General features: G+C 45.9%; 2 protein-coding genes across 4 annotated transcripts in view; both read left to right on the forward strand.

Annotated features, from left to right (window-relative positions):
* Window positions 1–7,049, forward strand: part of LOC142583009 (nonsense-mediated mRNA decay factor SMG9) — a 43,173-nt gene extending 36,124 nt beyond the window's left edge. Inside the window, exons 12-13 of one of the 2 annotated variants that reach the window (XR_012828531.1) lie at window positions 3,454–3,612; window positions 6,880–7,049. Coding sequence is in view for 1 of the 2 variants with exons in the window: in XM_075693233.1 (XP_075549348.1) it covers window positions 3,468–3,612; window positions 6,880–6,958 (224 nt within the window). In the remaining variant the exon portion in view is untranslated. The remainder of the gene's footprint in view (window positions 1–3,453; window positions 3,613–6,879) is intronic. The other variant, XM_075693233.1, reaches the window with a different exon arrangement.
* Window positions 7,050–15,748: 8,699 nt separating this feature from the next.
* On the forward strand, window positions 15,749–21,780 carry LOC142583011 (uncharacterized). Of its 2 annotated transcripts, XM_075693239.1 has the most exons (4): window positions 15,749–17,005; window positions 18,399–18,499; window positions 18,578–18,731; window positions 20,239–21,780. In XM_075693239.1, the coding sequence occupies exons 1-4, from the start codon at window positions 16,765–16,767 to the stop codon at window positions 20,265–20,267; spliced, it is 525 nt and encodes a 174-aa protein (XP_075549354.1). In that variant the 5' UTR covers window positions 15,749–16,764; the 3' UTR covers window positions 20,268–21,780. The 2 variants fall into 2 exon arrangements, with proteins under 2 accessions (XP_075549354.1, XP_075549353.1); XM_075693238.1 differs by having other exon boundaries at window positions 18,399–18,731.
* The last annotated feature ends 56 nt before the right edge of the window (window positions 21,781–21,836 follow it).

Raw genomic sequence — 21,836 nt, forward strand, 5'->3', positions numbered from 1 at the left:
TTCAGAATCTCGTAAGGCATCAATATTATCGTGAACAGGGCCTTAATAATCTAGAAACTGAGGTAAATGCAGGACATGATTAGAGACTCCCCCGGGACATTCAAGCGCTTGCCCGATGACGAAAGCCTCCTCAGTTAAATTCTGTCACTAGTACTCAACCACTCGTTGCAAAAAACATCATTGTGTTGTATTGTAAGACGAAATAAAATGCTACTTATCCAGTTCTATATCATTTTAGAAAAATGAACTCATTGAAATTGCCCTTGACAATGTCACAGTCGGTCGAAAGGTTTTGTTCTTGCTCGACTGTGCCATGCACGCCTTTGCATTTCAACAGTTTCGTTATCATGTAGTGCTGCGCTGGTTTTGCTGGCTCGCGGAACTTGCACAAACTGCAAGTAGCAGAGAATTCAACTTCAATGTTATGTCGTCGGATGCCCAAACGGTTTATGCCACTTGACCAAAAAACAGCTGCAGCGGCAAATCCACCGCTCTGTCTTGGCCTGGTGCCGCCATCTGGCGGGTGCGGTTTTATTCACCTACGGCAGCAAAGGGCGTATGCAACGTCACCACTCCCTCGGTTGGGTGGCGGGAGATTTGAATTTCGAAAAAAGTGTTTGGACTCTTCAGGTGCAATTTTCTCGTAAACTAAGTCCTTTCTTGGCATGAAACAAGTGTTGCGAGGTTTCTGGAATGGTACAGTGAAACCTCATTTAACCGTAGTTGGTCGGAGCTCGGGAAGAAGTATGTACTAAACAGTAGTGCTGCTTAACCGAGATAGTATGAGATCACCCGCTTACCTGTCAAAAACGAAACTCAGAGAGAATGTGGTGAAAGGGCAAAAATATGCAGTATTTATTCCACGACCTCCTCCATAAAGTTTATATTGGGGGTTGTGATTTATTCCCTTCGTTTGACAAAAGTCTCGTTATTTTTGTTTGGTGCTGCGGCGGCCTAGCAGCGACGACAGAGGCCTCAAACTTACTGAAGCTGCGAGCCAGATTTTCAGTGAGCCCCCTTTTCTCGGCAAACACTCGCATGGCAGATTCCTCATTGGCATTGCATAATCAGCGTGCACGAGCGCAGTAACGTCAGCGTGCACGAGCGCAGTAACACTGCAGAAGTTGCCGGGTGCCTTTTTCATTGCAGGGAACTGTTCTCGTCACGACAATTGCATTCATGCGGCTGACGTTATGCGCATTTTCTACCACTGTTGCGCTTGAATTACCCATGCTGTCGCTTTCCATGTCGTCCTCATCACTGTCGTTAGGCGACACTTTGGCAACAGAGGCAACAATGGGAAGAAGTTGAATTTCGTAGCTGACATTTCTTTCGCGGTCGCAGCAGGGCTGCCGAGCAGCTTCTTCGCATTCCAAATTCTACACACCGTATTCAATGGTAGATCCCTGTCGCATGCCAGCGCTCACTTCTTTATCAGAACGGCAAGTTGGGTTGGTTGGGATTCATGGTAAGGGTTGTAACAGCGCACCCAAGACAAGGACTTCTTTGTGCCACGTTCGATGGCATGAACGATGTCCAATTTTCTGTGCTGAGCACCCAGTGTTTTTTATCCGGGCTTCGGCATGACGCCACTCCTTGCTTGCACAATTCTGAAATGATGTTGATGTAACTTCACGCGCAAATGCACAGGGAACTTTGAGGCCGTTGCTCTGACCTCTGAGGCCTGTTCCGATGGGCTGCCCGATGGGGATGACGCACCGCCGTGACAGTTCAGACGATATATTTCAAAGAGATATACAGTTCAAACAGATAATTCAAACCGCTCTGTTGGTCGCGGCAAAGTCCTACGTGTTTGAATAAAAACACTCCTGTGAACTTGTACTCCAAAAGCTATGCAATGGTTATTTTGAACAAAATTTCTCCACTCCACTGGACCATTTTTTTGGACGAACCCGAGCCAAAGCAGAACAGTCGGTACGTCACTAGCTTCTGTAAGCTCCGTAAATGCAGATGCAAATGTAAATGCAGAGGAAAGACGTGTGGGAAGCCGAGACCCTTCTTTCCCATCCAGCTTAAAAGCAGCATGAAGGAGACCTTAGCACACACATTTGATCACATTACCACGCATGTTCCCCTGCCCCTCTGCCTCCTCCAAGCTTCACTCTCTTCTAGTGCTCGCTCGATCACATAATCATGCGCTCCACGCACTTTTTCCTTCGCACCTACAGCAAATGGCAAACGAGGTGTGATCCTATCACACTTGGACATTATAGAGAACCTAGGCGACTTCTGGCACATGTCGTCACGCATGCTGATGGTGGAAAGATTAAGACTTTCAAGGCGAGCCCATTGACGGTGTTAGTTTTGTGTGCTGTACCTCACCATTGATCGGGCACCATATTTAAAAGGGCTCTCCTTAGTTCAAGCTCTGTCTGTTTTCAATTAATTTCTGGTCCCCTTGGAGTTCGAATTAACAAGATTCTACTGCATCTTGCATTACACATTAAGCTACTGCTGTTTTCATCAGTTCAGTTTTAAATTGAAAGGGAGTGGACTATGCCACTGCTTTTGTTAATAGAACTACCAGATATACCCATATGAAAGATACGTGCGGCTTTTCACTTGAAATGGGGTCCTGATAGCTTGGCCTCACTGCTCATCAGTCCAAAAAATAATGCAAGTGCTTCTACAGTACCTGTAGGCAATGGGCCTGACTACCATAGATATGCCAAGTTTTGTCCAGTGCACATGATTAATGTGAACTCGTCTTCTCTATCCCTCTTTCACTCCTCCATCCCCTCTCCACATGTGGAATAGCAAACTGGACAACGTCCAATTCATCTCCCTGCCTTTCCTCACCCCTCAATATCTCTCCCAAATGAATTCTTGAAACAGAAGCGCATATTTTAGGACACTTGAATGTGTGAGAAAGCAGAATAAAATAAAATAAAAAAAGACTTCAGCAGTTTCTTGCCCAATATGTGATCTTTATCTTTTGGAATGTGCAGCACAGCTGTCCATTCACTTTGACTTTTTGTGCCTATAAAGTTATCTTGCGCTACGCCACGATCGGTTGTCTTACATTATTCGCTTGTGTTCACTTGTATAGAAATGTCTTTTGTTGTAATTTTCACTGGTAGTATATAATTATATTATGCTAGTGTTCAGTACAGCATGTACAGTTAATATGGTTGAGCTGCTTGTGTAAGCCAGTACATATTAACAAGTATTTTGTTATGTTCTAGCTTAGTTACCTTTGGATTTTTATGTAATTTTCTTATAGACTCATTGTTTAATGTGTCACAGGCTGTTTTTTTCTGATTGTACTGGAATGAATTCCTGCTAGCCGCAGGCTAGGTTTTTAGATGTGTCAGTACAATAAAATTTTCTAATATGTTTGTTTATTTCAAATAAAATCAATCAATCAATCTATCCTATGAGGTAACATCAATTTGAGAATAAGCATGCTGGAGCAATCCTGACAGTGTGCAGCTGACTTTGTGCAGAAGAGAAACAGAGAAGTGAAGGTGACGCCGTGCCTGGATACCAGGAGGGCGGCCGGCTAGAGCAACTGGCTTCATTGCTGACCCTTCAAGTTGGCAGCATGCCAAAGCAGCACATCACGCATACACCCCTCACCGAGAAAAACTGGTGAGGCGTTTTTCCTTTATTTTGCAGACTATGTTCAATTGAGCTCATGTTTCTATATGTGTGATAACTGGTTAAATAAGGGTTGGAAAGGGTCATGTATTATATTTATGTGCATTTCAAAGAAATCGAGGCACTCAAAATGATATTAGTGTATGATGTCCCTCGTAGCACAGTGTGCATTAACTGCCCACCTACCGTATTAATCTTATTGCCCTTGGACTTTATACGAAACCTAGCCTTTTTCTGGAACATATTGTCGTACACTGGCTGAGGAGTGATTAGATTTGGAGTGTGAGCCCAGTGACTGTCTTGGTTTTGCACGCTGTACTGCCCAACTAATCAGGCACTAAATATATATAAAGGGGCTCTTCTTAGTTCAAACACCCTTTTATCCTAATAAATTTATCGGACCTTTGGAATTCGAATTAACACGATTCTACTGTATATGTGTACTATGTAGATATACTTTTTCTCAATACTGAATGAAAAAACCTATTGGTGTGTTTCTGCACTCATTCTTGTGCATGATGAAATAAGCCTGTATTTTAGCCAATGTCAAGCTGTCACTATAGACAAACGAAAGAATAGCGGTCATGTGGCCAGCACGCCATCATCGTCAAAGTCATCACCATTATCGTCACTTGATGGTGACAGAACCATAAACAATCTCCCAGTAAATTTGCCTTGTGCAAGACAAGGCTAAAAATGTCTGCTGACAGTTCACAATGTCTTGTGCTCTAGTGGAAAGGTGTGCGCAGATTAATAGCATACTATAAAGCAAGATGCCAAGTCAGGGCAAGAACATACTTCAGAATTTAAGCAGACAACCCAGCGGTCCGACATACAAATGGTGCAGGATATGCCCACAAACAAGCAACGGGTATCAGTGAATCAATCAAGACCTCAAAATCGTTGTCACTGCGACACTCACAACAAACTGGCCAGCAGAAGCTGAAGAGGCAGCCATCACACTAGCCACCATCAACAGCAACCCACACACACACACACGATCTTAACAGACCCCCAAACAGTGTGCCAAGCTTATCGGATGAGCTGTGTATGCAAACAGGCACACAATGTCCTAACGAAGCACCAAGCTAAGCTCCATCTGGTCAAATTAGTCTGTACCCCTGGACTTGTGCACCTGGCAACCAGCTCGCACATGCTGTTGCTTGAGCAAGGACATTCCGCACAACAGACGGCAGACAAACAGAACAAGCCAAGTATGATGGACACCCACTGACCCCACAAGAAGCTCACCAGAAAGGAGGCTGTTGTATGGTGCCTACTACAGACGAACACTTATCTACACTTGACCCTACTACGCCACAAGTACCCCGACCAATAAAACAAAGAATGTTCATTCTGTGCCACTTATGCTAGCTTATAGTATACAGCATGGGAATGCCAATGGAACCCCGCAATAGCACCTATCTCAAGCCCTACGCCATCCTGATCTGAGGCCGTGCTGCTTAGCTTCAGCCTGGATGACCAAACCAGTATCGGGCCTGTTGGACGGCCAAGGCCACAGGAACCGTGGAATAAGGGTCATTCTTCGTTGACCCTTCATTGAAAACTGTTTCAAATAAAGTTAATTCTCTCTGTCTCTCTTGCAAGGTCTTGGATCCTATTAGTATGTCGAAGAAAAGTACAGGCCCTTAGATTTTCTTGCTATTTAAATGTGTGCAGCTTGACATATGAGTTTGTAGGGAAAGTGAGCGTGAATAAACTGAAGCCCTTCAAACAGTCCATTTGAATAAACTGGCTACTTTAGCAGAAGTATGTGGGTGCCCATCTTGGGGGGTTTCAGTATATACAGTTGAACCTCCATATTACGAAGTTGGTAAAATCTGCAATTCGCTTTGCTATATCGAAATATTGTTGTATTGAAATTCGACCTTTTAAGCAAATAAGTGCAGTCGCTGATAGATTTTTCTTGCAAGGAAAGGGGCCGCAGAATATTCCGAATTATCGGGCAATCAGAAAAGGCAAACTTGAATGAGAAAACAGTTAATTTTGATGAACTTGGGAGTCGGCGAAATGATACGGTTTCATGCTACGTCGACGATATGTTCATGCCTACGGTACAAATTAAGCGAAGCCAGCCACGCTTTTGTGTGCACTCCGCCCCCACGGCTGGTAGCGTTGGCTGCACTGGGATGATGCTATCGTGAAAAGAAAAAAGATTATGGGGTTTTACACGCCAAAACCACGATATGATTATGAGGCACATCGTAGTAGGGGACTGTGGAAATTTGGACTACCTGGGATTCTTTAACGTGCAGCTAAGTTTAAGTACACGGTTGCTTTCCCATTTTGCCACCATTGCCGGAATTCAATCCCGTGACCTCGTGTTTAGCAGCCCAACACCATAGCCACTAAGCAACCACGGTGAGTGTCGTGAAGAGCCGGTAGTGGGGAGCGAATGCTCATCTGCCTCTTGCTCCAACGGGTCACCGAAACTCGAGGTTACGTAATCTCCCATACTAAACACGTGGGAAGACAGCTTACATGATGCCACGCCGTCTCGGCAAGAGCACTGTTTGCACACGCGGCAGATTACCTCTAAAGCCAGATGCGCGTATGCGCTCAACCGCACTTACAGCCATGCGCAGCCGAGGCTGAAAGATGCGCCAGAAATCGAGACGTGGGCAAACTTAGCCCCCCCCCCCCCCCCCTTTCATCGATCAAGTGCAATCAAGTGTGCATGCTTGATTGCATTACTGTGAGCTCGCTCCCCTCTATCTCTTTCCCTTTGCTCGCGCGGGAAGGCGGTGCTTTGTTGTCTCACCCTTGTACACTTTCACTCGCATCTAAAGCACACAGTGCACAGGGCGCGATAAGATCTTATAGTACTTGGGCTTTATACTGAACGTGATGCGGCTCCACTTTGGCACTCGCTCATGTCGCCTGGTGCATGATTTGAGGCGCGTTTGCAGGCAGCCGCTTGTAATTCAATCATTTGACCATCTCCGTCCGCGGAAGTTTCAATTTATTGTCTAGCCATTCCTTTGCGGCGGCAGTGAAATTTCGTTATGTTGTAATTGCATACAAACACTAGGTTATATTGAAGTTCTAATACATATATGGTGTTCTATGGACAAGAGGCTATGAAAGGTAAAATACTTCATTATTTCAAGAATTTCATAACATTGTAGTTCATTAAGTCGAGGTTTAACTGTATATATAGCTGCATCCTAGAGGCAAACATTGTTAAGAGCAATGCTTCTGTGTTGGTCTCATGGCTTATACTAATTTCTTCTGCAGGTTCCATTACTCAGCACGGCTGTGGGATGCTATGCAAAAGTCCATGGTGTTCATGGAGTACAGTCGTCTGCTTCCATGAGGCATTGCGGTGTTTATTTGGCATATGTGGGAAGGCAGACTTGAACGTCTGAATTTGTACAGATATGTAAATAAAGTTTGTGCCAGAAGCATTCAAAGCAGCTGTTGCAACTATTTGTTGACATAGACATCTGGGTCCTCACTGTGCACATCTGCCAAAATTATGTTGTGTTCTAATTATTTAATTTTACAAAGTTGCTGCAAAACACCTTTTGTGTAAATGAATAGGCATACCTCCCACGAGATTTTGTTGAAGGTGCTCTGCACGATCTGAGTTTCCATGGATGAGACATTAGCCTTCACTACCCTTCAGGCATTCCTTCAAGAGTGTGTTCTCATTTCCGTCAGCTTGACGACGTGCGCTGCGCCTTTTGTTGCGTTCTTCCTTCACGTGAGGGCAGCACGTGTCTTGCGAAGGATTGATACAAGTGCATTTTTGTGTCCGCGAGAGAGAGAGAGAGAGAGAGATCAACTTAATTAGACATGCCATCACTGCAGCGTCGGCACTCAACGTTCAACACTGCTCTGGACCTGCTGTGAGCTGGAAGACGAGCGTGGGGGTCATGCTGATAAGGTGCATCAACTTAAACATGCCATCACTGCAACACGGGCGCCCAACGTTCAACACTGCTCTGGACCTGCCGCAAGCTGGAAGATGAGCATGGGTGTCATACCGATATGGTGCATCAACTTCATCAAACATGCCATCATTGCAACACGGGCACCAAACGTTCAACACTGCTCTGTACCTGCAGCGAGCTGGAAGACGAGCGCGGGTGTCACTCTGATATGGTGCATCAACTTAAACATGCCATCACTGCAACACGGGCGCCCAACGTTCAACACTGCTCTGTACCTGGCGCGAGCTGGAAGACTAGTGCGAGTGTCACGCTGATACAGTGCAACTTAAGCATGTCATCACTGCAACACGGGCACCCAAAGTTCAAAACAGCTCAGGACCTGCCGCGAGCCGGAAGATGAGCGCGGGTGTCACGCTGATACGGTGCATAACTTAACCAAACATGCCATCATTGCAACACGGACACCCAATGTTCAACACTGCTCTAGACCTGCCCGCGAGCTGGAAGATGAGCACGGGTGTCACACCGATGCGGTGCGTGAACTTAATCAAACATGCCGTCATTGCAACACGGGCACCGAAAATTCAACACTGCTCAGGACCGGTCGCAAGCTGGAAGACGAGCGCGGGTGTCACGCCGATACGGTGCATCAACTTAAACATGCCATCACTGCAACACGGGCACTCAACGTTCAACACAGCTCAGGAACTACCGCGAGCCGGAAGACGAGCGCGGGTGTCACGCCGATATGGTGCATCAACTTAATCAAACATGCCATCTTGTAACGAGGGCACCGACGTTCAACACTGTTGTGTACCTGGCGAGAGCTGGAAGATGAGCGCGGGTGTCTCGCCGATACGGTGTATCTACTTAATCAAACATGTCATCACTGCAACACGGGCACCCAACGTTCAACACTGCTCTGGACCTGCCGCGAGTTAGAACACGAGCGCGGGTGTCACGCCGGTACGCTGCACTCCAGGAAGTAGGGAGCCGTCATCAAAGGTGGGCAAATTCTCTCATTTTTTCGTTTTCCTCCCGCATCCTCACGATGCATGTACCATACCCCCCACCTTCACGTTGAAAATTTTGAACGCCCACCCTCACCCTAGTCCTCGCCTATAAAAATTTATCCGCTCTTCCTTACCCTAAGCGCAAAAAGCTTTACCCACTGAACCTCAAGCTGGAAAGGCTACCATCCTTAGCTTCCGTTTTCTACAATTTCAAATAAATCATTTGCTCTACCCGCGAGCGTAGTTTTCAACAGTGACTCTAGTGCCGGTCCTATTGTTAAAGGGACACTAAAGTGAAAAATGATTTCTTCTGCATCAGTAAACTATCATTCTACAACACCAAGAACACCACTCTTACAACGATAAGACGTTTCGTAAGCCAGAAAAAGCTCAAGAACGAAATACGGGTGGCGACGTCTAAAGTTACCGCACCTGGGGGCTGTGACGTCTTGGATTTTGATGGCATCTTCTATTATAGGGCGTACTAATTGTATATAGCGGTACAGATGGTCTACATTGTGTTCTAAAGGAATGAAATATTAAACATGGCAAGTTTCGGGAACCTTTATTCAGCCAACGCGGCCCAAATGCGAAAACATACTTTGGAATCCCTGACGTCACGCTGACGTACCGGCGCTGGGGTTTCGGCGTGAAATTCAAATACTGATAGTTGGACCTTCATTTTCTCATCTAATAATCAAACTATTTTTAAATGACTGCCTGCAGGGTTCTCAAACAATGCTTCATTAGTCTAAACTGATTTATTGTTTCGCTTTAGTGTCCCTTTAAAGCATGCCCCCTGCGTTGCTTTTAGGTGTTTGACCATAGGTCGGCAAAAGAAACGGAGCTCACTCAGACTCGTTCAAAAATTGTATTCTTTTGCTTAGAGCTCATTCGGACCCACTCAATCAGACTCAGAAAGGTTTTCTCAACCCACAAATCTCACGAACTAAGACATTTTCTTAAATTGAACATATCAATGACAAAACTGCCTTCATTCCAGGCTAATGCATAGGGAATGCAGAGGGATTACAAACGCTAATAATTTGGAAAAGAGTGTACACGAGAGTCGTTAATATACAAGAGATTTCCTTATTCTTTGTTCATCACGATGTCTTGTAAGAACCAATTAAGTATAACGGTCGACCTTGGCAGTGGTGGATTTATTTCGCCTAAAGATGAAATGTGCAAAGGCAATCTTTAAAGAATATTCAAAATCTTATTTGTGCATGTATGCGTGCGTGGGGTGCGCACATGCTTCTATTGCTGGGGCGCATGTGCATTTTGGGTACTTCGGGATAGATCACAGTCCTTTCTTTCTAGCACTCTACTAAATGAACGCTTGCCTCGTAAACAGAAGTTTTTCGTGCTGGAATTGTGCGTAATTCCACTCATCGAGGATTTACTACAGAACCGCAGAAGGTCCAGCTCGCTGTAATGCTTTTTGAGGTGTCTGACCATCGAGTAGACCATGGTCGGACAAAACGCTATGTGCTGCGTTTTTCTTAAGTGCTGTTCGGTCCACGAAATCAACTGTACTTGGTTCTATGACACTATGTGTGTACTATAAGTGCACATGCGCAGCTCCAGCAGTGACGCTGCTGAGCTTACAACCATATTTGCTGTCAGTTGCGCTGAACGCGAGCATCAAACAGAGGGTACGTGGAAAAGATCACGTGATCATCTTGAAACACAGCCATGAAAAATGTAAAAAAAAAAAAAAACGGTTCACGTGAAATAGGCCCTCGCGACGTGAATGCGAAAGCGATACTTTTTATCCGCCGAGTGCGTGGTACGGAGAGCGCGCGACGAGGGCGCCACTAAAACCCACCGCGTATCGTACAGTGTTTGAAAAAGCCCAATAACCGTGCAGTGTATACTCCTGCAGTGACTCGTTGCACACATTAGGTCAGGAGAAAATGTCGTGGGGCGGCATCATAGAAGGCTGGCTTGCCGATGCTAGCTGCTCGGCGTCATGCTTGCTATCTGCATTTTCCATCCGCCATGGCACCAAGTGTGCGCGAGGAAGTGACATCGGCGACGCTCAAACGAACTACGATATTCACGATAACATTGATGAAAGTCCACCTCACCTCGTTCTTGTCGAAGGCTGCGCTGGACACTGAGCATTTGCAATGACTCGTCGCTCCACAGAGGCAACACTATAGTACTAGTCATCTATAGACAATGCCACAGACATAGTTTAGCAGCACTACCCGCGAATGACCAGTACCATGATGTCAAGTCACGCTGAACGGCAGCCACCACAGCTTCCGCACGAAGGCTTGAGCGCCCAATTTCTAAATTGCTTCTATCTGGAAAAGTATAGATAATTGTGAATTGCAGTAAAGAAAAAACTTCGCTTTTAAGGGTTGCGGTTTCTACACAACAGGGCATAAAGTTGCAAGCAGCTGCCCCTGTCCTTTATTATAGGGCATCTAGACGATATTTATACATGAAACCGTTATCCAAGTTTATAATTCTTAGTGTGGTAGTTTACCAAAGGTGACATACTCATTTGCACAATGGGTCTTGTATATCTACTCTTTCTATTTGTGCTAGGGTGATAAACAGGGTGTCTACCAAACGGGAAAACCGGGAAAACCGGGAACTCTCAAGGATTTTGAATAGTCTGGAAACACTCAGGGAAAACTCACGGAATTTGTGCTTCTATCAGGGAAAATTAGCTGGAATTTTATTGAAAGGGAACGAAAGTCGCGGTAATGGCTCGAGTAACAGAGAGGAATCATAACGAATTGTCTTTGACGCCATGTCGTCGGCTGGAGGAGTTGCCAGTATACAGTCAACGACCGAGTTCCCGGACGCCCGATAGTTGGACGGCTTCGCGACTTCACCACGTACCCCAAAGAGCCTATGCATAAGAACTTCTGAAATTTCGGGTGCAAGAACCCTTCGCCGTCCTATTTTCCGAACTTTTTGCCGTCACCGCAGGTCCAAAATGGCTCTTCCTCTTATTTTAATTTTTTTTCTCAGTGATTGTGGAAAACTGTGAAATGGAAGAGAGAAAAGACACAGTACGAGCACCAGTATGCCTAATAAGTGTACTGGCAGGCTTTCAGAGCTTTTTCGGATGTGCCTGCGGTGAATTTAGCCCTTAAGGTCAGTAAAAGTCATGGATTCATTTTTTTCCGACTGCCTGATTTTTCGGACGTTTTCGCGGCTCCTAGGGAGTCCGAAATATTGGATGACGACTGTACAACTGACCAAGAGGATGCTTCAAATGGTCCGTTGGGCGAACGCGCGTCGGAAGGAGGACGAGCACAGAGAGGACCTACGCACTGAGGAATGAACGGGACAGGAAGCGCGGGGGCCGCTTTTTTGAAGGAGCTTGAGTTCAAAAAACAAAGCGTTGGCTGACGCCGAGGTGCAGGTGTCCCTAATACAAACCAAAATAGCCTTTTTAAAGCCGTAAAACGCAGCACTGAGGCGTTGTGCACTGGCTGTGAGAGTACGTCAGGACAGTTGAGGTTGACACACCACCAGTTGAGAGAGAACCTCACTTGTGACAAAGTTCGGGCCTCATACTAATGAGCTTGCTATCATTTGATATAAATAGCTCACCTTCGAAAATATTTGCTTCTGTACGCATCTCCTTTTTGTTCGTATTTGAGGAATGTTCGACAGTGGGTTTTACCATTTTTCTTTCGTAGATAATTTTCTTTTGCTGTGTATTTTACTACCTCCCCCCTCTCTGCTTTATTTTTGAATAAAATAAGCACTACTGCTCACTATTCAAGCGGGAAATTTGGAAGTGTGCGGGGGTAACTAAAGGCTAAATAAGAGCTGTTAATCATTCGTTTTCGGCCTGTTTAAAGTGTTATAAGAAATTATCACAAAGTTTCTTCGCTGCTCTGGGAAGACAGAAAACGGCAGCAATTTCATCAGAAAAAGTGAGGGCTATGTTATGGATGAGGTGTACTGAAAGCCTGAAATGTGTAAGTTAATTGTGTGCTTGGAAAATAATTACTGAACTCTTGTTTTCTCGCAATTTCAACGAGTTATACGTGGCGCATAGTTGGTTTCCTTGTTTTCTTTGGTGAACTGTGTGCGGCACCTTGCTTATGTTTCGTTAAAATAGGAAGCATCTTGTCGGTGACATACTACGAATGTTTAATCTGTGTAGGGTTATTACAACTTTTGTAGCAGATTACATTTGAAGCGTTTCAGAGTATCACACTGCCATTATCCGCAATGTTTCCCAGAGCCCTAAAAAACAACTTCATGACGCCGAGTTAAAGCTCGCTTATAATTAATTATAAGCGTGCGTTACTGGTAAATACTGAACCCTGGTGTTTTTCCTTATTTTCGTAGGTTATGCGAGTTCTGGGTTCGGTTTCGTCGGTGTCCTCAGCGAACTAAACGAGTCACCTTGTTTATAGTTGGGAATAGTAAGGGGCACGTTTTCAGCTACGTATGGGCAAAGTTCAAAGTGTGGAAATTACGCATGCAAGTCCTCGGGAGCGTTATAAGTGTGTTTTGCGAACGGCGCAGGAAGGAAAGAAATCAAGAGGTGAAAGGCAGAGAGATTAAAGATTAAGATCGTGCTTCATGGGACGGGGCAGAATTCAACCCTCTGCCTTGGGGGAACTGTAAATGCCATCGAGATCAAATGTAGCGAAAATGGGAAGAACATTATGACCAAATTTCTCGCAGAGTAAAATGTGTGTATACGTATTATTCCTTCTGCAAAAAATAATCATGAGCCATTTCACTCTGCGAAGGAGGATGACCAGCGAAGCTGTGTAGCACACGAAAAAAAGGTGACATAGAATTGAGAACAAAGGTACGAACACATTTATTGTCTTGGTCGATAGTCACAGTGACGAAAGGTGCGCGCACACATTTATTCTTATACTTCCGCGTTCGTTCGGGTTATACATTCGTCATATACATTCGTGTTCTCACTTCGCGATATATTGAGGCAAAGAATCTGAGGCCGAAATCACCGCAGCGACTGGCCGTGGGCCAGTGCTGTCAGCGCCTTCGCAGAAGGAGGAGCAGTATGGGAGCGTTGGCATGATGAGCGGCAACGGAGCCAGCTAGGGAAGACGACGACTACGACGACGACGACGAACGCGCGGGCAGTGGTACGAGCCATTGCTGATGATGATAGTTTTTGCTTGCATAAATTTGTTGACGGAGACGAAAAATGCACGGTACCCTAGCCATAAACAGCTTCGTTGTAAAAAAAAAAATCTTGGCAAGTGCTTGAAAACGTTTACGAGTATGTAAGCAAGCTTTCAAACACGGGAGGCAGTGTTTTAAAGTATGTAGTTATACAATTGCAGCATAATCTCGTTAAACAAGGGACCGGATAATTATGTTCCGATTAGCAGGGATTTCGTTTACTGGGAATGATGTGCAGGAGTGCATCACCGCATGCCGTACACCGTCTTAACACGTTTGGAAACGGGAGGTGTCGTGAATGTAGCAGCTAGTTTGTCTCGGAGTCTCGGCGTGGTCAGCGACTTGTGGATCGACCAGGCTACCCTAGGTTTGCTTCTGAGGGGGTACCGGCGACGTATCAGGGCAATAACATCGCTCTTACTGCTCGACTCGGTGGCTGAATTAGCGTGAGGTTGTGCTGATGGAGTCGAAATTAACGAACGGCGCGCGTTAAGGCGTCCTAAATTTTGGTCGTTCTTATTTCGGCTGTCCATGGGGTAACGGCGATGGCACGAAGCTGCCTAGACTGTGCATACTAATTATTAAATATATTTCAAATTTTTCCTTGCTGGAGTCATTGCTATCGCTTTTTAAGGATGGCTTGCAGCATATGTAGAAGACAGGGGTTATGAGAAAAAAAAAATCAATTTTCTCTGATTAAAAGAAAAACAAACTTCATACCTTTATAGTGAAACCACAGTGGTTGCTTAGTGGCCTTGGTGTTGCGCTGCTAAGCACGAGGTGGCGGGATCAAATCCCGGCCGCGGCGGCCGAATTTCGATGGTGACGAAATGCAAAAAGACCCCTGAACTTAGATTTAGGTGCACGTTAAAGGAACCCAGGTGGTCAAAATTAAACCGCACTCCCCAACTACGACGTGCCTCATAATGAGTTCGTGGCTTTGGCACGTAAAACCCCATAATTTAATTTAATTAAGAAAGCTTGCTTCTATGGTTTCTTTTACAGAGAGTTGCGATAATTTTGGTTGCGGTTAAGCTCTTTTTTCTTTGCATTATCTAAATACAAGACCTACCAGTTTAGAGGTCGTTGTATCGTGTAACCGTGTAATAGTGTAGTCGGGTTTCGTGTTCTGATCGGCCGTCTACCCGCAAAACTAGTCACTCACGGAGAACGCGACAATGGTGAACGATTCGACGACTTTGTCAGATCCGTCTCCAACTGCGATGATTAAGGAAAAACAACTGGACACCGCCAGGACTGGTTTAGGCACTTTGGAAGAGGACATTCCTTTCATCTGACCTCAGCCCAAACCGTCACGTGCGCGCCAGAGATGAGGTCCATTGTGCCTCGATCCCTCTTTCCCCGTTCGTCCGCAGAGACGTGCGTTTGCTTTGGGAATGGTGTAAGAAGTAGCTTGTGGTTTTGGGCCAGGCTCTCCTCGGAGGAAAAGGGCTACGGACCGAAGTAGACAGCAGCGATTTCAGCGACAGTAGCGGTGTAGTCTACGACGTCAGGAACACAGTTTGGCGATTAAAAAGTAATAAGTCGGGAACACGCAACCACTCTTTAAAATTCATTTTCAGGAAAGTTAAATGGCTTGCAACAATACTATTTGGCACAGATAATCAGAGTGCGAAATAGAACGTATACCAAAATTTTATTAGGATCAGCGCCGATCCAAAAATCGCCGGAGTTGCCCTGGAAGCACAAGCATTATTAACCGCGTGTCATTTAACGCAGCCGTGGACTGGCCGAGGATGCGCGCAAAAAAAAAATAACATCACGAAAGGCAATACGGGATGCCGAAAAGGCTGACATCTATTGCTCTAGAATCTGATACTAAAAAGAGGCGAAAAAAGAAAATTATACTAAAAGTTACTCACACATGTTGGGAGGTGTACGATGACATTCGGCTTTTGGTTCGGGTGATGACCCAAGGTGTGTAACGGGCTTTATCTGTCGTCTGTTAAACTGCTACATCGCATCGCGCAATGAGTAGCAGCACAGCAGATGACCGAGTGAGCTGGAGCAAGTGCCAAAAACGTCGCCGTGTTCTGTTCTCAAGTACGTGATCACCTTCTGCATCCGTCACAGAACATGTACCTCCTGGAGAACGAAGCCGAAAGTCTTACTATAGAAAAGCTCTCATTGTAAATTATTTAAGATGTTCTGAGACTTGTCAGCATATGAATGCGATTAGCATTCCTTGGGAACTTTGAAGTATGCATGTAACCTCTTTCGTCCAGTGACCCGAGTTGTCTACTAGCTTGGAGCGCTAAGTATACGTGCTGGTTGTTATCCTGTTCCCTAGTGAAATGGCACAACCCACTTTGGGGGATCGGCCATGAATCAGGCGGTGAAGGAACTGTTAGCATTTTTTTTTTCTGAATAAATGAGGGTGAGATGAATAACTATCTTGTAATTGGGACTTAAAGTGTCTGCTGTTACAGGTATGAATAATCAATTATCTAGATATTCGTGTGAATTTTGTAAACATTATGAGAATTTTGAAGAATTCTAACACGCAAATCGTTTTGTCTCACGAAGAAAGATGCAGAGGGCTTCACAAACGTTCCTGTGGTCGTAACCCAGTACGGTAGCCCCAAAGTAAAGAGCTATAGGAAGAGTCAAATTCAAGTCAAGCTTTTGGAGGTTGCTTTCTTGCCGAGCAGACATGGGCACTCGGTATGTGCCCGAATAGACAAGGCAAGACTAGAATAGACAAGACAATACAAGAATGAACAGGCTGCTCTCTGACCTAGTCGACAACTTGGGCCACTAGATATCTACCCACTTTTGACCAATCCCTCAGAATGGATGTGCCAAGGTAACACAGTAGGTATCTACGTAGCTTTAAATATATAATAGCGATAGCACTCCATCCACAACAGTGACAAAACACGAAAATTCAAGAATGTCGTGTCAGTACTCTTTTAATGTTGCTACATTCACCTTCTTTCTTTTTTTTTTCGCTTGTTCTTGAATGTGGCTAGTAAACATGCGTCCTCTCTTTGAGAAACACGTGACCGCCTCTTCGCGGAGTTGTGAAGACGAAGACGCCGAGAATGCGGTGTGTCGTTCTGCTGCAGCTGGCGGTAGCAGTCCTCCTGCTGCTGCTGCCTGGGCAGCCAGAGGCGGCCGCCGGGGGCCGGGGACGCCGGGTCGTCCGCTACCGGTGCCAGTACCTCCGCACCCAAAACCACACCAAGATTGTGTGCAGTCCAGTCGAGGTGCACCAGCAGCAGCCTGGCGACTCCGCCTCCGCATCCATGCAGCCGGAGGCTTTCAACGGCCAGCGCGTTCACAGTATGCTAATATTTAAACCAAGGTGTTGATTTTTGTAGGTTGCCAAAAAAAAGCGAGATGTAACTGGCGATCCCCTTTCAGGCACCGCGCTTTGCGTACAAGTGTATACGCGCCGCGGTTTCAGCTAAGACTCGCAAACACTAATGAACGTACTCAGGCTTGGTAACAACTACAGGACACTTCTGACTTGACCATGTGTGGCAACATTGGCTATAATTCGCGGAGTGTGCCGGAAGAAAGAGCAGTAAGATCATCGCGTGGTCGCTGGCACCGCCAGAATGTGGATACGTGGGAAGTCTGGTGCTGTGATATTGGCGCCAGTGGTGAATAAAATTGTGGGGTTTAGCGTCCCGAAGCTGCACAGCAGGCTAGAGGGACGACGTAGAGGAAGACCTCGAATTAATTTTGAGCACCTGGTGTTCTAAAATGTGCTGAGAAAAGTATGGTTCGCGAGCTTTTCTTGCAATCCGCTTCCATGGGAATGTGGCCTCCATGACCTGGGATCGAACCCACGACCTTGAGTTCAGAAGCAAAATGTCATAGCCAATGAGGCACCGCAGCGAGCCCAGTGGATATTCAAATCATAAACGTTTTTGAAGTGCCTACTTGTGTGTTCTGGCAGCGGCAGCACACTCGAAACGGTTAATTTTGTTCCTATTCATTAAAACATATATGAGGGTTGGGGCATGAGGTTGGCAATTGGACTCCGTAATACTTAGCATAAAATAGAAACTATTTCGACGTGTGTTTTGCTGCTGTCTTTAAGTATGCGGTGGATGTACTAGTAGCGTGAAATAACAAAAGGAGATGGTTGATGTACGCGTAGATGGCTTTGTGTTCGTGTGTTTTTGCTATTGTCGACCTTTGTATTGCGCTGTTAACATATACATGATGTATCAACAACGATCCAAAAGAAGTTATGATGTCGACGTAAGAAATGTAACAAACACAAATTTTTAGCAGGTGATCGTAAGGAGTAGCATCTACGCCGGGCACCTGTGTCTGCTTCCCTTTGGTGTTCTGTCTTGTCTAGCTGGGCGCTCTTTGACTATGTATAGGTTGGGCGCACAGCGCCTCAAAGCGCTACCACGAGGGAAGTGTGGGAGAAATTGCCATGTTCTCGCTTTCATAAGCAAATTGTTGCTCTGTGACAAAGCACTAGCTGCCACTAGGGAAATAAAGTGGTAAGGTTTTTATTCGTTTGTTCCATGCCTGTTTTTGGCTATTACGCTGGTGGACGCCGGTTTGGACCCGACCACCAGACATATTTCTTTGTTGGAGAGGTCCAGATGATGCCAGACAGACAATAGGGGCAAATTGGCTGATGGAGGCAATGAATGCTTCGCATTAAAAAAGATTTCACGAACGTCACCGCGAGGCCGTTCTCACACAGGGGGTCCTGCGTGCAGCAAGCTGCATCAGCTCGCGGAGCGGCTGGCGGCGTTCGAAGAAGGTGCCTGGAAGTACTGCGACCCCACCAGCTGCATGCGAGAGGTGAGCTTGTATTATTGCGTCCTGCAATGGCATTCTCGCTGCGGCCGTGCCCTGACAAGCTTTTCGTCGCCGACGCAGAGCCCTCACTGCACGAACAGCGTGCTGAGCACCGAGTGCAGCCAGTGCCTGGGACGCTGCTGGATCATGTACGCCTTTCCGGGCGCCCGCGTGGGTCGGCACGCCAAAGACTTCCCTTGCGATCCACTCGCATGCGGTGGAGCCCAGGTTTTCTGTACGTAGGCGCTATCACTGCGCGCACTTATATATGTTTTCGCAATGAAATCCTGGGAAATCTGCGCAAATTTCAGCGTCTAAACGCTTTGCTTACAAAGCGCTAAGCCTACTAAGTAATATCTGCTAAGGTGTACGCCGCTCACTGCGCCGCACCACAGAGGGCGGCGGTGAGTGGATGGCTGTTTATCGAGGGGTGCGGTTGGGGGGAGGAGTAAAGCGTCTTTGATGTCAATGAGCGGACAGTATACCGGCGCCGAATGCGACAAAAACAGTTCTTCGGGGAACGAAGTATGGTTAGCAGTACATTAAAAAGAGCTAGTTGGTCATACAGAACGAGAGCACTCGGCGGTGTTAGAGATGGGGACGAAAAATGTACGACATGGGCAAATATTATTAGGATGGCTGACGAAATGGCGGAGTCAAGCCGCTTCAAGATTGCTTCATTCCACGATTGAGTGATCTACTAAAAAAATAATTGACTCGCCATCCCGGCCCTGCGAAATTGTATGTCCAGCGCAGCTGCCGAAAACCACCACTACAACTGATGAGAGGGGTTGCAATGCTCTATTGCTTTAGAGTAATGGTAGTGATGGGAGTAACTATAATTTTGGCAGCCCGTCGCGGTTGGTGGTATTGGCGCTTCTTTCCCTTTTGTCGCTCCTGGTAGTCACGCTGCACCTCGGGAGTCCTATGTGTTGCCTACCCCTAGCGGTGCTACAACAACAACGAAATCAGTTGCTATCCTTGTTCATTTATATATGAAAGGCTACTGACGTCACTCCCCACGGCGCAAGCTGACGTCGCCGCGACAGCTTTACCGGAAAACGTATGCGGGGAGCGCTACGTGCTCCGCATTGTTATCAGTAGCGCCTTATCATCAATAATGTGGTTTGGAGGCTTGGTTTGTGCTTGCTCTTTATTAAAACGAATGCTGTGCTGCATGTTGTGCGCGTGTTACCAAAGAATGTATGCACTTTTCACTTCAATCACTGAAATTATTTTTTTACTCGCTGAACATATATTTTTTTCCGTGAGCTAGGACGCGCCGCGAGAAATCCCGACCAACTAGAGGCTAACAGATTCACTGTAAAATCAGGCCATATGTCTTGTGAAGAATTAGGCTCGTGTTTTGTTCGTTTGGAGAAAATATTGGCGACGTTTTGTTTAAAAAGAGCAGCGTCACAGACAAAATCTTTGTCGGTTCTGCTGGATTAGGGCTTCAGTAAGGGCTGAAGGTAACGCTGATTTATTTAACCGACAAAGTGCAAACATGCTCTTGTACAGATTAAACAATAATGATAAACATTCTGGGCGTTTTGCTTGCGCATTTGTAAGGGTTCAAAAGCATAATTGCTTTTATTGCGCTGTAAATCATGCCATTTTACCAAGAAAAAAAGTTAACCGGCACAACAAGATAATGCTCGCCTGTCGCGTAACTTCCAACTTTAAGCAAGTTATAAATGTAGAGTGGCAATAGGTGAATATGAGTCGATTTCACGACGCAGGTGGCGGATACAAGTTTAAAGACAACTAGCTAGCCCGCTGTTATACCCCAGGATTGGCAAAGCCTGCTGCATCGCTGTCTGTGAACCTCGGCAAGTTTTCTTGGTGAAGTCTCACATGCCTGCAGTCTCTAATGGTGGATGGACCTTGAAGCATTGACGCGTCGACTTTGCCGGTGAACTGTGAGAGTCGTCCCGAGGAACTTCACTGCGCATGTTCCGACGTGCAGCCGCTTAAATTTTTTTGTGAACTCTATTTTCGTTAGAACACGCACTTACTTTGTACGACTGGGTACAGCGACAAAAGTTTGTCATGATGTCCCGAGGGGGAATACAGCCCGATAAGCTTTTCATATAGCTGACATGAAAGGTAGCAAACTTCATTTAAGCTTTGCAGTTGCCGTCCCTGACCATTCTTTAAGTAGGTTGTTCGTTAGTGGCTGCCTGTCTTCGCACGCTGACGCGTGCATCTTAATTAACCTTTTAAAGAGGTTGTATGCAGCTCGTATAATACGCTCATGACGCCAGTTATACATTCATATACAAGACTAGGACACGATCGCGCCCACGCCTGTCATTTTGTGAGCGTCGAAAAAGGTGGGTCTTGCAAGTATCTCGACCACTGCAGGCTTGCGCAAATTGGACCGTATATGCCACACTTGCAGCGCTTGACTAACCTTATGACCAGTGGCCAGTGAAATGGACGAGAGGAAACGTCCGGATATCCTTCTAGTTTGATCTACGAATAATTCATCATCATCATCATCATCATCATCATCACCATCATCATCATCAGCCTGGTTACGCCCACTGCAGGGCAAAGGCCTCTCCCATACTTCTCCAACAACCCCGGTCATGTACGAATAATTACGTAGATTCAAAACAATTCGGTGCTTTCCTACTTCATTGAAAAAGAAATGCATATAGTATGATCCGTTAGACTGGTAACTGATGCAGAATGGTAGCACCACGTGGCGTTGCGCACCAGCTCACATTGAAGCTGTGTTATGTGCTGGTAAGTGCAGAAGGCGCAACGTCCAGCCCAAGTGTCGATATACTGCCTACACAGATGAGAGCTTCCTCTTGGACGTCCCTCTTTATTGCTTGAGATGCAGAACACCTGCCAATAATACACGAGAAGTGCCGGATTACACCACTAATCAGTATTTACGGTCAACGTTAACTTTAGTGCAGACATGCCATTCATGCAGTCTCATTTTTCTGAATAACAACGTTTTTGCAGTTGCGGTATATTCTCACTTTGTACATTCTCAATCTGTGTCGATTGGTTCCTCACAACGGTAAAGATGTATGTACACATTTTTATTGCCTGTCATCTAGTGTACTCCATCAACGTCTATCATTATGTACACGAATATTTGTATTTAGTTTATATGGAATCCCTCAATCGGCAGTGTTTTGCACCAGCATATGTGTAGATGACTCGACAAACGGGTACTGTTGAGCAAGGAAGTATGGAACGAGGGAGCTCTGGACAGGCTGGGCAGGATCTCGATGCCGCCCTGCTCAGTTTTTAATGAAATAGATCAAAAATCGATATTTGTAGCATGCTTGCAGCCTCAATAAAAATTTGATGCTCG

This window comes from Dermacentor variabilis, chromosome 5, assembly GCF_050947875.1.
Source record: "Dermacentor variabilis isolate Ectoservices chromosome 5, ASM5094787v1, whole genome shotgun sequence".
Lineage (NCBI taxonomy): Eukaryota > Metazoa > Arthropoda > Arachnida > Ixodida > Ixodidae > Dermacentor > Dermacentor variabilis.